The following is a 15,884-nucleotide window of genomic DNA, read 5'->3' on the forward strand; positions in this document are numbered from 1 at the left end:
CAAATTGGTCCTGGGTGAGGGGCCTGACTAAGACCTTGACTTGTAGACCAATGGTGCAGATTACCTTATCCTGGGTAGGGTTACTGGGGCCATCCTGGAGCCTGGTCTGGAAGAGGCCCGCTGTCAAACAAATTAAAGCTAGCTTCTGAGAGCAATGTAATGCCGCAGAGTGAACACCATTTTTACTTCAGAGATTGTAATTGTCTCCATGAGTTTACAGTGATGACAACAGAAGCTACAATATCTGATTTCTTATTTAATATCACAACAAATGTTCAATAAATGAAAAACTATGGCGTTCAAAAAAGAAAAACAAAACATGCATAAAACACTTATTGGTCTCAAAGGATTCACAGACAGAAGAAAAAAAAATCTAGCAACAACCAAGTTTATTTTATGATACACTGCCTACATTATCATAAATAAACAGATTCAGAATCCTTACCCACATAACCCCTGTCGTTTCTGTCCGTTGTGGGAGAGCTGCCTGATGATCAAATCACTTGAGTTAACTCAGCAAGGTTCAGATTAAGATACAGTATTACTTGCATGTATTGCTTTACAATATGCTATAAAAAGTTGAACACGCCACTTTAGAAAAATATCAAAATAGAAACAATCCCCGCCACCGAGAAATCTTCCAACACCCCCTCGAGTAAATGCATCCTTGCTTGTTACTCCAAGCGGATAAACGACCCCATTCGGAGAAACCTGGAGCATCTTTACAATTTTGCCCAGGCGGAACTTGTGACAAAAATAAAATGAGGTTAACTGTTTGGAGAAGAAAAAAAAAAAAAAAAAAAAAAAGAGGAGAGGAGAGGAGAGGAAAAAAAAAATAAAATAAAAGGATGTACTTTCCTCCTCTTGGAAACACCTGCAGCCTGTGAGGTGGGCTATGTGGGTGCACGCTAAACAGCCAGCCCTGCATAAAGGACCGAAGGATCAGAAATCTTATAAAAACAGGACAAAAGAAAAAGCACAACAGAGCACTACAACTCAACGCATGGAAACTCACATGAACTGGACTGGCAGGGATGGACAAAACCAGTAACCTGTGATCGCTGAATTCTTTATTTTCCTCATAATTTTCTGTTTGCAAGTCTTAAACGACAACGTCGATGCAAGAGGCAGAAAGCAGAGTAAACTTTATAACCTCAACTTGCCAAGTGTAAAAATCGCTACAATACACAACGCCGAGAATTAAAATTTAAGCCATGATCACAAATCCTGTTATGAGAGATCTTAGCAGTGATCAGCTATTAAAAAAGATTTATTATTAAAAAAAAAAAAGCTTCTAATTCATGCTTGAATGTGGGCTGATTTTCCTCATGCAGTGATGTGACCTGATTACACCACGCCTCCTCCCAACACAGACCACATGAAAAATGTTTGAGCTGAATCAACCTGAGCACCATAGAAATAAATCAAACATTCTACTTAACACTATAGCTGGAGAGAAAATGTTGAAATTGATACCAAAGACGCACTGGTTGTGAAAATTTGGCCTGACAGCGATGCTTACAGTGACAGTACGGCCCAAAGCTAATGCTGGCTTTTATTTATCTTGTTTTTATATTCCCCTTTTGTGGCAGGGAAACAAGAGAAATCATCATCATATTAACTAAATATCATTTTATCAACTATCTGTGAACATTTAGCACAAAACGGATGACACACAACAAATAACCCCCTCCCCCAATGCCAATGAAATGTCATCATATTTGCCAATAAGCTGATCAGTTAACAAGGCCAATAACAGCCAACACCATTCGATACATGAGTGCGTCCCTATTTGATAAAGAAACACGGGTGTAGACATTCTGGTGTTAGTATAAGCGCTGCTCTGTGCTTGGGGATAAAAAGAAAAAAGAAAATTATATATATGTAGATGTACGGGAGGGCACTAAGTGCTAATAGTGTCCAGGCACTTCACCGTCAGAAAACACCTGGCACACGGCGTCGGAAAAAACTACAGTATGACCTTTAAAAACTACAACCATGCACGGATAAAAATGGCCTCTCCGTTCTGCACTCATTTCTACATATGAGGGTTATAATACACACAAAGACACAAACAATTCACAGATTAAAATCAACATTAAAATTAGTCTCTTCTGACTGCCACAAACAGTGTTATCCAGAAGCTACTGTTTGAATATACCTCCCTCTTGTGGCAGGAGGAAAGTCCGAGTCCAGAGAGGACAATTTTTAATCGTTCCAATTAAATCTGTCCACACATGGAGGAAAAGAGGTGAGCAAGGTTTACTGCTTGAGTTGTGGTGTGCTGTGGTGGGCGGCAGGGAGGTGCTGTGGGTATGGCGAGGGGCTGCTGATGGTCTTTACTTGTGGCTGTCCTCTGTGACACCGCTGCCGCTGAAGCCCAGGTAGGTGGCGACTTTGTCCACAGCGCTTTGGACCGGGACGACGACGCTGTCAGAGAGGCCTTTGAGGGTACTGATCTTATCGGCGTCCAGGTTCTGGTAGACAAAGAACAGAGAAGCGCACACCACCACAAGAAGCAGGAGCTTGAGCAGCAGGGGCAGGAAGCTTCGTCGAACCGGTGGTGCGTTTGGGGAGACCGTGAAGCTCGGCCGGGACAGAGACTCAGAATACAAGTTGTATTCGGTGTGGACATCGGTCTTCACGCGGGACTCATCCAGCCAGTACTCACTTGGTTTTAAAGGCCGACCAGCTGCCCCTCTGATTGGACGCCTGCAGGTCGCACTGATAAAACCCCCCCAAAAAACCCAAAACAAAAACAGGAAAAATTTGATTAGACTGAAATTAAACAAATACATCTGTGCACTCAACAGTTTTCCCCACAGCTCGCGCTCACATATTATGATTTTTTCTGAGCAGATCAAAAGGATCTAGACCCAAATTTAAAGATTTTAAATATTTAACCTTGCCATTTAAAGAACTTCTTTTCTTTGCACAAAATAAAGCAACATTATCTTTTTGTGCTGTAATGTGAATTAATCTAGTTCCAAAAAAAAAAAACAAACCCAAAACTCTAGAGCAGGGGCATCTCAAACTCGCGGCCCACGTCACCCCTACTTGCATAATGCAATTTGGCCCTTGAAGTTATTTTTTTTGTTAGGGAGGATTTGTTTTTTTATTGAGTGCAATGTTAAAATAAGTTCTTTAAAAAGCAAAAAACAAATATTCAATATGAAGGCCCTATAAGCAGAGAGTACAAACATGTTGAGGGATTGGCTGTGTTAGTTCAGTGAGAGTATTTGTAAAGAAAACAGTTTTTCACTAGCAATCAAAAACTAATGTGTACAGTTATGTCTGCATTTTATTTTTGCTAAATACGAACAAAACTGTAGCTGAAGCGCTGCCACGTATCTGGCCAGAAGGAGAATACCAATTTGTTTATTTAGTAGTTCAATAAAAGGCTGCTCTAGAGCATGATCTGAGGTGAATACTTCAAGTGTGAGCGAAAAGTCTTCCTGTAGCCAGGCATGCTTTTTGTATTCTGGGAATGCGGCAGAGCACACACATGTAAAATATTTTTCCAGATAAATATAAATGGAGTTTCAAGTTCTCCACCAGTCGAGAACACAGCAACTTGTTCCTGCGTTTCCTGTATCTGGCCAAAAAGCCTTCTCATGTGGTTTGTAGTGACATATTTTGGTTTGCTTGTTTTTTTTGTTGTGTCAAGAAACCAAACTTCGTTGATTCAGACTAGAGTAAATAATACAGGAGGAGTATGTGTGAAAACATCCTGAGATTTGTAACATGCTAGCTTTACCTTTGCACTGAAACTATTTTTTGTGTTGTTGACAGCTGTAGCTTTCCATGTTTCTCCTGTTTGTACAGAAGCATGTGCCATCACTGCACGATACACCATTTACATATTTATTTATTTTTTTTAATGATCTATTTAAATTTATTTTTTTCACAAATCATGGTCACAATACATAATGGAAACATTGCCATTATACACAAAAAAAAGAAACAAAATAAAACAAACCAAAAAACAAACAAACAAACAAAAAAAAAAAAAAAAGAAAAAAAAAAAAGACCCCCCCCCCTCCCCACCCGAGGCTCATGTAAAGAGAAACAAAACAAAACAAACAAAAAATGTATGTCACACATCTGGAAAATACGTTTTTATATAGTCAATAAATGGGTTCCAAGTCGCAGAGAATTTTTGTTGTGATGGGAGAACTCTGTATCTAAGTTTTTCCAGTGGTAAAAAGAAAAGCACCTCCTTTAACCATTGTATGTATGAAGGAGCCTTATCAGACTTCCAGTGGAATAGAATAAGTCTACGGGCAAGCAATGTAGCAAATGCTATGGCATTTTCCTGAGATTTACTCGTTTTGTATTGAGATGGCATAACTCCAAAAATGCCAATGCGGAAATCAAGCACTAAGTTCTGCGCACTGATATGAGATAATGCTTTAAATATATTTCCCCAGAAATTATCCAGGTTCGGACAAGACCACATCATGTGACCCTCATTTGCTGGATTATGTCCACACCTGGGACAGGCAGGATCAACTTCTGGGAAAAATTTTGAAAGCCTCTCTTTTGTATAATGAAGACGATGAAGAATTTTAAACTGAATTAAACCATGGCGAATGCAAAAGGAGGAAGTATGTATACGATTTAAACAAGATCTCCACTCATCATCAGATAGATCCACCCCAATGTCTTTTTCCCAATTATTTTTAGTTTTTTCCCAAGTAATAGGCCTTAAGCTCTGTATCAGTTTGTATATGACGGAAATTCTCCTTTTGCCAAAAGGATCTATTTCCAAAATGGTATCCACTTGATTTTTAGGAGGTCGGTACGGGAAAGAAGGAAACAATGTTTTTGCAAAGCTTCGTATTTGCAAGTATCTAAACATATGTGAGGTTGGTATATTGTAATCTCTCATCAGAGCGTCAAAGGTGTTAAAAGTTTCTCCTGAAAATAAATTGTAAAAAAACTTCAAACCATTATTATGCCAAATTTGGAATGCTTTATCTGAAATGGATGGCAGAAAAAAAGGGTTATAAGCAACAGGGAAAAAATTACTAACTTGTTGCAAACAAAAGTGCCTTCTGAATTGAAGCCATATTTTAATAGATGTTCCTACAACTGGATTTGTTATTTTCTGTTTTTGATTTAGAGCTAGGGATGAGGTTAGGAGGGGAAGTGGATTAGACATCAGTTCCATTTTTACCCAAGCCTCACCCTCGTTATTCTCATAAACATATTTCCAGTACAATAATTTGGAGATATTAGCCGCCCAGTAGTAAAAGATAAAATTTGGCAACCCTAGCCCACCAGCCTCTTTTGGTACTTCCAAATATGTTTTTTCTATTCTGGGATTTGAATTTTTCCAAATAAATGTTGCTATTAATCTGTCTAAATCTTTGAAACTTGATTTGGTTATAAAAACAGGAACCATTTGGAAAACATAGAGAAATTTTGGTAAGACTGCCATTTTAACTATATTTATTCTGCCTGCCAATGAAATTGGAAGTGTTGCCCATTTTTTAAAATCTTGCAATGTTTGTTCTAACAAAGTGTCAAAATTATAAATTCGCAACTCGTTCATTGTGCGGGTTATATTTATTCCCAAATATTTAAACGTTTCTTTTTCTAATTTAAAAGGGAAGGCAGAGAAATCTTGCTCTATGTTATTAATAGGGAACAGTAGGCTTTTTGAATAGTTCAATTTGTATCCAGATATGCATCCAAAGTGGTCTAATATCTTAAACAATTTAGGGATTGATGCCGTTGGATTAGATATATAAAGCAATAAATCATCTGCATACAATGATACTTTGTGCACTGTCCCGTCCCTAGAGATTCCGGCAACCTGACTGTCCTCCCTAAGAGCGATAGCTAAGGGTTCGATTACTAAGTTGAAGAGATAGGGGGATAAACTACAGCCTTGCCTGCAGCCTCTGCCAAGCTGAAAAATGTCAGAGGTTACATTATTTGTCCTCACTGCTGCAACTGGAGAGGAATACAGTATTTTAATCCATTTTCGAAACACTGGGCCAAATTCAAATTTATTTAGGACCGCATGAAGATATGGCCATTCTATACGGTCGAAGGCCTTTTCTGCATCAAGAGAAATTATTATTTCTGATTTTTCTTTTGGTTCTGATGCATATAAAATATTAAATAGGCGACGCATATTATAAAATGACTGTCGCCCTGATATAAAGCCGGTTTGATCAGGATTAATAATTTTTGGCAGTATAAGATCAATTCTATTAGCTAAGATTTTTGTGAGAATTTTGTAATCGCAATTTAAAAGGCTCACCGGTCTGTAGGAGCTGCATTGTGAGGGATCCTTACCCTTTTTGTACAACACAGAAATTATGGCTTGTTTCATAGTATCTGGTAATTTCTCTTGAAGGAATATTTCCTGGTATACATCTTTGAGTATTGGTGCTAGTTTGTCTATAAACATTTTATATAATTCAATAGGGAAACCATCAGGTCCCGGTGCCTTGTTACTTTGCATTGATTTAATTACTTCGACAATTTCACTAATGGTTATCTCTCTATCAATTTCTGTTCTGTCATTTACAGATATTTGTGGAATTGGTAATCTATCAAGCATTTCAGCAACCTTTTTTTCATCAACCGGATCTGAAGTATAAAGATTGGAATAGAACATTTTAAACTGGTCATTAATGGTTTTCGGATCGGACGTCTTTTCTCCAGAGGTTTTACAGATTTCAGAAATCGTGTTAGCTGATATGGATTGCTTAATTTGATGTGCCAAAAGTTTTCCGGCTCTTTCCCCATGTTCATAGAACTTTTGCCTTGATTTGAAAAATAAACGTTCTGTTTGCTGAATGGACAGAATTTTGTATTCTGAATTTAGTAATAATTTTCTCTTATAGAGGTCTGGTGTTGGATTTTCTGCATATAAGCCATCAATCTCTTTTATACTGTTGGCTAGGTTGTTCATTTGTTGTAAGTTTTTCTTTTTTTGAAATGAAACATATGAAATGATCTGGCCTCTAAGATAGGCCTTTAATGCCTCCCATACAACGGTCATTTTCATCCCTTGGGTTTGATTTGTCTCTAAGAAAAACTGTATTTGCTCAGAGACCATTTTTTTAAATGAGTCTTTAATTAGGAGTAAAGGATCAAGTCGCCAGGCCATTTTTTGACTTGAGCGTTCATAAAAATTTACATCTAATTGTACTGGACTATGGTCTGAAATAACAATAGAATTGTATTGGCAATCTAAAACCTTGGGAAGAATTCTATTATCTACAACAAAAAAATCTATCCGTGAGTATGACCGGTGCACTGGTGAAAAAAAAGAGAATTGTTTAGATGTTGGATTTTTGTTCCTCCAGGGGTCAAAAAAAGCATAAGATTGCATAAAAGATTTTAGAACATTACCCGCTTTTGAAATTTTGCTATCAGGTTTAGGATTAGATCTGTCAAGTTGAGGATTAAGCACGCAGTTAAAGTCACCACCCAGAATCAAATGGGACTCTGTTAAATCTGGCAGGTGTTTTAAAAAGGTACAATAAAAATCTGGGTCGTCCCAGTTTGGTCCATATACATTTGCAAGAATTACTTGTTTCCCATACAACCTACCCTGTATAATAATATATCTCCCTCTGGTATCCGCCACAGTTGATAATGGAATAAATGGAATCCCCTTCCTAATTAGAATAGCCACACCCCGTGATCCATCCTCAAATTTTGAGCTAAATATTTGGCTTATCCATGTTTTTTTTAGTTTAATTTGTTCACTTGATCGGAGGTGTGTTTCCTGCAGATATACAACGTCGGATCTCAATGATTTTAAATGAGTAAAAACCCTTGTGCGTTTAACCGGATTATTTATACCTTTAACATTCCAGCTTATAAAACGAAGAGGCAGATTACTTTGCGAGCTTGCCATTCAGGTACCAAAATGCAGGTGCTGAAAAAATATGTCCCAACCTCTGGAACCCGAAGAAAGAGGGAAAAAAAAAAAAAAAAAAAAAAAAAAAAAAAACGAGCCTCAAAACCCCATGCTGATCTACTATTATCCCTGAGATCGCAACCCTCCAGGCTAGGATAGCACAGTGACTAAACATACTGTTAACCCTCAAACAGCCCCTCAACTGGGCAAATATATAACATTTAATAACTAAACAAAACTCCAAAACTTATATTTTCCACTTTCCCCGTGTTTATTCTAATCAAATGCCCCAGAATAACAGCAATATCTCGAACATATCGAAAAATCGGAACAAAGGAGGAAGGCAGAGTATTCATAATAAATTAAATCAAAATCATTATACCTTCCGGCCTTTTTTGAGTATGGCCCAATTAATTACTTGACTTCTCCCCAACACCAACGTAAAATTATGTCCCTTGAATTCAAACAATCGCACATATGAAGTCCAACTTATCTCTTCTCACTCGGCTGTACCTCTCACGGCCGTAGTAAGTCTTTTTTGATAAAGTCTATTGCAGCTGCTGGGTCGGTGAAACGATTGTCCTGTCCCGTAGGTGAAGTGATGCGGAGAACAGCTGGAAACAAAAGTCCAAACTTAACGCCAGTGCAGCCTCGGAGCAAACGTTTAGCCTCCATAAAAGCAGCTCGTTTCTTTGCCACCATTGCTGTAAAATCAGGAAAAATGCTTATCTTCATGTCCTGCAGCAGCAACGGCTGCGACTTGGCGGCCCTTCGGAACACCTCTTCCTTCTCTTGGTAATAGTGAAACTTCACCACGATTGCCCTGGGGGAGTTTCCCTGTTGACCCAAGGCTCGATGAGCGCGGTCCAACATCGGAGTAAAATCGAGGCCCAGTATGTCTTTCAGCATTGTAGCAATAACTGCCGTGGGTTTCCCGGTGTTTTCAAAGCCCTCATTCACCCCTACAATGCGTGCATTGCACCGGCGTTGTCGCCCCTCGATGTCATCCAATTTGCTGGTCAACTTAGCAACGTCCGATTTCAGCTTGCTAACCTCGTTTTCCAACTCCACTGTCCGGTCTGAATAAGTATTCAAACCAAACTCAACACTTTCCAAACGAGTCTCTTGCTTCTCCAAATCTTCTTTGATTGTGTCTATTTTATCATTTAAATCTTTAGTGCTTGAATCGATACGGTCCAATATCCTCTTTTCAGAGCTAGCAATCGCTCTCATAATCTCACTCATGTCAGGGGGTGGTGCCTCCGATCTGTCCTCAGCATGGTCCGAGGCTTTTGCGGCCTGTTCTTTCCCCGATCTAGTTTTGCTCATAATTCGTACAGCGTAGCTTTAAAGATGTAAAAAGTGCCTCAGAGCAGCACACGGGCGTATTGTCGTACTATTATTAAAAGTTCATTAGTTTTGGAGCGGTGGAATTATGAAAAAAGTTAGTCCATTGAGGAGCCCTGTACAACACGTCTTCACATGGCTATCACCTGGCTATCACCTCACCATTTACATATTTAAAAGAAAAAAGAATCATTACCTAGCTGATAGAACCACCTAGGAGTAAAATTAGCTAGTTATCGTCCTAACTCCTGTTATGTATCCCAAGCTACATTGTAAGTGAGATAACAGACTGAAATCCGAGTGTTCAGCTGGAGGCAACTTTTCAGATTCTCCGCCAAAGCAAACATGTAATTTGGTTAAAAAGGCCTCTTAAAAAAAAAGTCAGGGAGTGCTTGTCTGCTTTTCACAAGGCTGCTAAATGCCTCCAACAGCACTCTTTAGCCCTTTTAATCTGAGATGCTGATAATGTAGTGAAAACAGCAAGGGGTCCTGAATGGTGTACGGCAGCTTTAAGTTTACTTGGTTGTGCTCAATCACAAAACACTTAAAGTGAAAGGGGTCTGTTCAAATACATCCTTAGCCAGCTTCCTTGATCTATTGCAGTGAGGAGGGCTGGATTGCAGTAAATTTAAAAATTGGAGATAAGCTGGTGCACCCTGTGTTACTGGTTTAAAAAACAAAACAAAAAAAAACAACAACAACCCTACTACTGCTTCCTTCTTCTTTAGACCCTAACTGCCTGAGTCAGATTGCTGAGTCTCTTAACAGATTTCTTCCTGGTTTCTCCCCCACTGTCACCAAGTGGTCGCTCAAATAGACACTGGCTGGGTTTTGAGAGGAACTGATTCAAGTTTTCTTCAATGGGAATTTTTATGAGTCTTTGTGACCAATATTGTCAGCACACAAAACAAAAATTCAGTATTTTCTACAGTTGATTTTTTGTGTGTTCAGAAAAAAAAACTTGTATAAGCTTTGGTATTTTATTAAAAGTGCTCCAAGTAGATGGAAAGAACTGCAAGTGAATTACAGCATTTCCCAGACATTTTTAATGTCTTTGTTAGAGATGGACCGATCCGATATTACGTATCGGTCCGATACTGACCTAAATTACTGGATCGGATATCGGAGAGAAATATCAGTAAATATCAAAAAGCACCTCACAAAACTTGCGACATGGCGTAACTCGGCTCATAACCATAGCACGTCGGAGCAGTATGCATCACGTGATAGAGCGGCTGTGGGTGTGGGACCTGTCTGCGGTCTGGTTGAGCATTTGGAGTCTCGCTACCAAACCGGCATTTCATCTCTGAGAAAGTTATCCCAGAGAGAAGTAAAGCAAGTGTGTAAGTTCATCTCTGAATGTTTGTAAAGCATTCCAGCATTAAGCTTAACAACCGATATATGGAGCGAATGCCACTTCTCTCTCCCTCCTGCTGCTACTTCAATCGTGAAACTGATTAATGATCAGCTGATCGTCATCAGTCCGTCTCTCTTGTTTGTTTATCACCCACTTCGCGCCAGAAAGAGGAAACCAGCGGCTGAACAACAGCAGCACGTTTAAGCTTGATAATCTGTTGTTAGTATTTATTTAATATTACTTTCTACACCAGGATCTTTTTCTACGTAGCTGACGGCTGGTAACTGTGCAGGGGCGGATCTAGCAAAGTTTAGCCAGGGGGGCCGATGGGGCATTAACAGGGAAAAGGGGGGCACAAAGACATACTTTTCATTCTTATTCTCATTTAAAATATCTAGCTTTTAAAAAATAATTATCTGAATCTTACACCCAAAGGTTTAATCTGATGTAAAATGTATAGAAGTCTAATATACCCTAGTAAGCTATAGTACTTTTTCCCTTTGGGAAGATACCATCTGTGCAGTCTTCAGTTCTGTTGAAGAAAGATGTTAAATCTATTTAAATATTGTAGAAAGATAATTGATTTCTGTGCATTTTTTCCCACACTGCACCAAATTAAAGTAGATTATGTCGACTAAGCATCATGAGGTGGAGGTGGAGGGGGGGGGGGGGATGGAGTGGGTTTAAGTTTATTAGATTGATCAGTATTGCTGAACTATGAAATGTTTTCGGTGCAGTGTATTTTTTGCAAACAGGTATAACAGAATAGCTTTAGTGGGGTTTTTTTTTAAAGTTGAGTTTGAACTTATACAAAATGCAGCAGGATATATGAAAAAAACAAAAAAACAAAACAGTTTTATTGGTTAAAAACACACTATATCGGATTCATATCGGTATCGGCCGATATCCAAATTTATGATATCGGTATCGGACATAAAAAAGTGGTGTCGTGCTATCTGTAGTCTTTGTATGCTGTGTTTAGCTTTTTTAATGTAGTTTGGGTAAAGTGTCAAAGCCAAGCAGATTATTAGTTTGAGCTAACAAATGTTGATCAGTTTTACTTACACACCTAGCAGATTACTGCCTTTGTGTTAGCATTACGTAGTAAACAGACATAGTCACAGCCTTCTGTGTATTCCAAATTATAACAACCCATGTTTAGTTTTTTTTTGGCTACCAAGAACAATTACACATGCTGGAGTCTGCACTGTAGCACTGTCAAAAACCCTTCGACTCTCTAACACATCACAGTAGTCGTGTTCTTTAATATTTCCAAATATCCGGTTCGCATGTTCCATACAACTGTCTCAAAACAAATAAAGATAAATAACATAAAACATGATTATCAGGTGTTACCTGATGCCAGTTGGTGTGCTTATTTCATTGGCAAGGATATCTTCAACCACACTCTCAGTGGCCTTTTTAGGGGTCTCTTCAGAAATCTCCTCCACCACCTGTCAGTGTAACATAAAACATGTTCATGCAAACTGAAACTATGCTGTAATTATAGTGGGGTGCGATGAAGCGAGATGAGCAGGTTAGTGAGGTATGCAGAGCTTGAAGTCAACATCTTTAGCGTTACGATTTCAGTGTTATTCCAGTGGCACTCTTTTTACCTAACTAGATGCTGATACTAAATAAAGGTAACCACAAATCCTGGCCTGAAGCTGGTGAAGTTTTAGTTTAAAATTGACTTTAACCTCCTAGAACCTGGTGTCCACACATGTGGACATCACATTTTGGGTTATTTAGACCAAAATACTCAATTTTGCTCTACAAGGGCCTGATATCCACTTACGAGGACATTATACTGCTACTGCTCTACTAAAAAATGTAAACAAATATCCTCATGTGGCTCTTATTTTTCTTAAAAACAAAAATAGGGTTAAAAAAAATATGGTAATTCTTTCTTTTTACATTCATCAGGCCCCAATATGCCCAAATATTTTATAGTGTCACATTTTTACTGAATATTTCCTTTTGCTGAGGAAATGTGTAACACATTCACCCTTTTGCTCTTTTGAGCTGAACATTGGGAATACCACCACATCACACCCTGCAGTTAAACTGAAGGTGTGCAAACTCTGCGTGCTGCAGAGTGACGAGAATGTGCATGCATTCAGTTGGTGATGCAGAAAAACATCAACTGAATCCAGAGTGGGTCAAGTGACACATGAACTTATCTTTATGCTTGGTCTGTTTTACTCTGTGGGAATTGTTGTGAATAAGATGGGTTAGAAAAATATTAGTCAATTTGTTGGCTTTTTAGTAATCTATAATATTAAATAACTAAATCCACTTAAGACACTTTGCACTCTGAGACTGCCAATTATTATTACTGATGCAGAGCTGGTAGAGTGAGCCTCACCTTTGTCTGCCGTTTGCTGCTGGTTCTGACAGTGACAGGAGCTTTTCCCCTGCTCCTCACAGGCTTCTCTACCACAGGAACTGGCTCTGGTTCAGGGGCAGGGACCTCCTCTGTGTGAAGATCAAAATGAGGGAACATCAATATCATGATGGGTATTACAAATATGTGTAATGTGTAATACTCATGGGCCTATTGCAACCAATTTGGAAACTTTTTCCTCAATGAAACCCCCAACCAACCAACCAACACCCCCCTAAGGGCTCACCGTCTTCTTTGTCGCTGTACTGGTCAGAGTTTGTGTTGCCGTTCTGATTACTGTCTGCCTTGGGGAGAGTTGTCACAGTAGGAGCTTCGGGTTCAGCTGGAGGCTGGTCCAAAAGCTTCTGCAGCCTCTTCTCATACACCTTACGGGTAGAGGCTGAAAGGACACAGAGAGGGTTTAAAGGGAAAATAATTCATGCCTTTCATTAGACGTTTGCATAGTATTTGCCTTAGTTTTCTTTTACGATTTACCGGCATCTTTGTATCATTTCATTTTCATTGTATGATTATGCAATGTCCTGCATAGTACAGATTTTTATAATTTTTTTGGACAATGGATTTGATTCTTATCATAAAACGTTTTGTGTTAGGTGTGCCTTGATGAATTGGTTGATCTGCTGCCTGCATATTGTTTTTTTCCCCATCATATGGTTAAAATGCTCGCTGATTCACCGTACTGACTGGCTGTGGAGGCTCATCTGCACGTCTCCCTCTCCTTAAGCTTTTTTCCTCAGTTGCTTCTTGCATTTTTCTTATTTATTATAAGTGGAGTGGGAGTTACCAGCAGTAACTAACAGTAGTAACAAACTTGCTAAAACTTACTGTTTTCAGTTTTAGATTTGTTTAGTTCACTAATTTAGCCCAACTCTAATCTGTTTCTTTTCCCTGACCTCTCATCACCTTTGTATTTAATCATTGCAAGTAATTATGTTCATCTCACATAACTAATATATTAGGCTCCTTGTAGTCGTGGATTTAGCAACAATCCACTGCACAGTGTAACAAATGCACTGCCATTTTTATTTTCATAACTGGAAAACCCTTGACTAACTGTTTTTGCTGTTACAAAAAATGGGTTTAAAAATATAATTTACCTTTAAAACAAACATATTCTCTTATGACAGCATAGGTCTTGACATTTATTGTTGGACTAGACTTGTTTTGACTATGGCGTTGTACATTTATAGTCTTGGGTTGGGTTGGAATTAGATCAAATCTTACACTAAAAAAAAAAAAAAGCCAGATTTTCCTGTTTCGACTGTGATTAGTATAAAAATTTCACGCTATTAGTATCATTGTTTGATTCAGTTTTTAAAGGATGTATTGCGATTGCTTTTTTATTCTTTTTTAAAATTTTCATTTTTGTATCTGTGCTCTTGCCATCTTGATAAATTACATTTGTTTTATTTCGCATGTGTAGGACATGAATGAATGAATCCAGGGAACTCACCAACAATGGGTCCTACGTCCACACCATGCTTTGCCAGCTGCTGTTTTAAGTCTTCATCAGTCAGATCTGTCACCTCCACTTCCTCCGCACGAGGCTTGTCTGTCTTTCTGGTAGCTTTCTGTAAAAAAGGTGAAAAAAAAAGAAGAAACATTAGTGTTGCAATTTTCGAAACATAAACCAGTCCAATCAGACGCGTGGAGACTACCATCAAACCACAGGTGGGAAAAAGTAAAAATAAAACCTAATTTTTAGCAATTAGAAACTTACCCTTCCGGAGCGACTTTTGTTTGACACCACCGGGGCAGGTAACTCTTCATCGCTGGAGAAGGTGTCTGCAGGTGGGGTCTTCTTGTTGTTCAGTACGGTCAGGTTCTTCAGATACAGCTGCACATACACTTCTTTTTTATGCTCTCCGCTCGGAAGGGGCACATTGTTTGCCGTAAGCTCGTTCTTCAGCTTGTCTTTCGTGAGAACTGACGGATCTTCGAGGAATTCTGCCATTCTAACTTTATTTTTATTGTTAAAAAATCTCTGAGCGATTTCCTTCGTGGCTAACGGAAATTAGCTAGTTCGCCGAGCCGCTACAAACAACACCGGGAACGTGACGAAATAGCGCTGTTGTCAAACAGAAGTGGCGCCTACCCGCTGCCAATTAAGCTAGCAGGACAGAAGCGGTTTATTAAGATAAACGCCCAATTCTTCTCGTTAGCCTACCGGTTCGACTATTTACAGATAGCTTTGATTTTTCGAAAACAGATAAGCGCGTTTGCTGTAAATGAAATCAGTGAAAAAAGCTAAATTAACTTGATGTAATTTGACTGAATTAGCTTAGCTTCAAACCGGTCCACTTGCTTCTGTCTGTCCGCGGTCGCAACAGGGCCAAACAGCAAACAGCGCCGCTATTGGATGGAAGTCCTCAGTAAACTCTTCTCTGATTGGCTTGCTATGAATGGAACCTTGGCAGGCTGCCGCGACAAAGAAACCGAAGCTTTGTGGGTTTTGGAGAACAGCTTTACATTAAATCCCGTCGACGAAATTCACATATTAGTTTCATTTTCAGGACTTTATTGATACTGGGATTTTATGAAGCGGGCAGATGCGAGTTTAAAACACTAATTTGATTCGCTGCAACAAGGGAAGAGATAACAATGTTACAATGGCAATAGCTGTTAAAAGCTTTCATACAGCTGCAGTTTCTATCCGTGCCGTTTGCCACATGAATTTAGTCTAATCATTAGTAGTAAATAACTTGATTATCTGTAATAATATAGAGCCCCTACAGATTTTCATGCTACACATGGCAATGGGCGTATGTTCCGCGATTTAGATGAAATCTGCCTCTGTAACAGAAGAGGGCAGCATAATGCCGCATAGTTTTTGAAAAGAAATCGGTTATCCAAGGCTTAATGCTGTTTATAATGAAGTCAGAAAG

The 15,884-nt window shown here is 38.9% G+C and overlaps 2 protein-coding genes across 2 annotated transcripts; both read right to left on the reverse strand.

Moving 5' to 3' along the window:
• Positions 1–243: 243 nt before the first annotated feature.
• tmpob (thymopoietin b) lies at positions 244–15,317 on the reverse strand. Its single transcript, XM_006782555.2, has 6 exons — positions 14,720–15,317; positions 14,453–14,570; positions 13,226–13,378; positions 12,961–13,070; positions 11,949–12,046; positions 244–2,724 (listed from the first exon to the last, which is right to left on the reverse strand). The coding sequence occupies exons 1-6, from the start codon at positions 14,951–14,953 to the stop codon at positions 2,340–2,342; spliced, it is 1,098 nt and encodes a 365-aa protein (XP_006782618.1). The 5' UTR covers positions 14,954–15,317; the 3' UTR covers positions 244–2,339.
• LOC148101994 (uncharacterized) lies at positions 7,968–9,259 on the reverse strand. Its single transcript, XM_087843234.1, has one exon. It carries the CDS (start codon positions 9,215–9,217, stop codon positions 8,405–8,407), a length of 813 nt encoding a protein of 270 aa, XP_087699360.1. The 5' UTR covers positions 9,218–9,259; the 3' UTR covers positions 7,968–8,404.
• Positions 15,318–15,884: the final 567 nt, after the last annotated feature.

Source organism: Neolamprologus brichardi, chromosome 7, assembly GCF_056152115.1.
Source record: "Neolamprologus brichardi isolate AB-2024 chromosome 7, ASM5615211v1, whole genome shotgun sequence".
In the NCBI taxonomy this organism is placed as follows: domain Eukaryota; kingdom Metazoa; phylum Chordata; class Actinopteri; order Cichliformes; family Cichlidae; genus Neolamprologus; species Neolamprologus brichardi.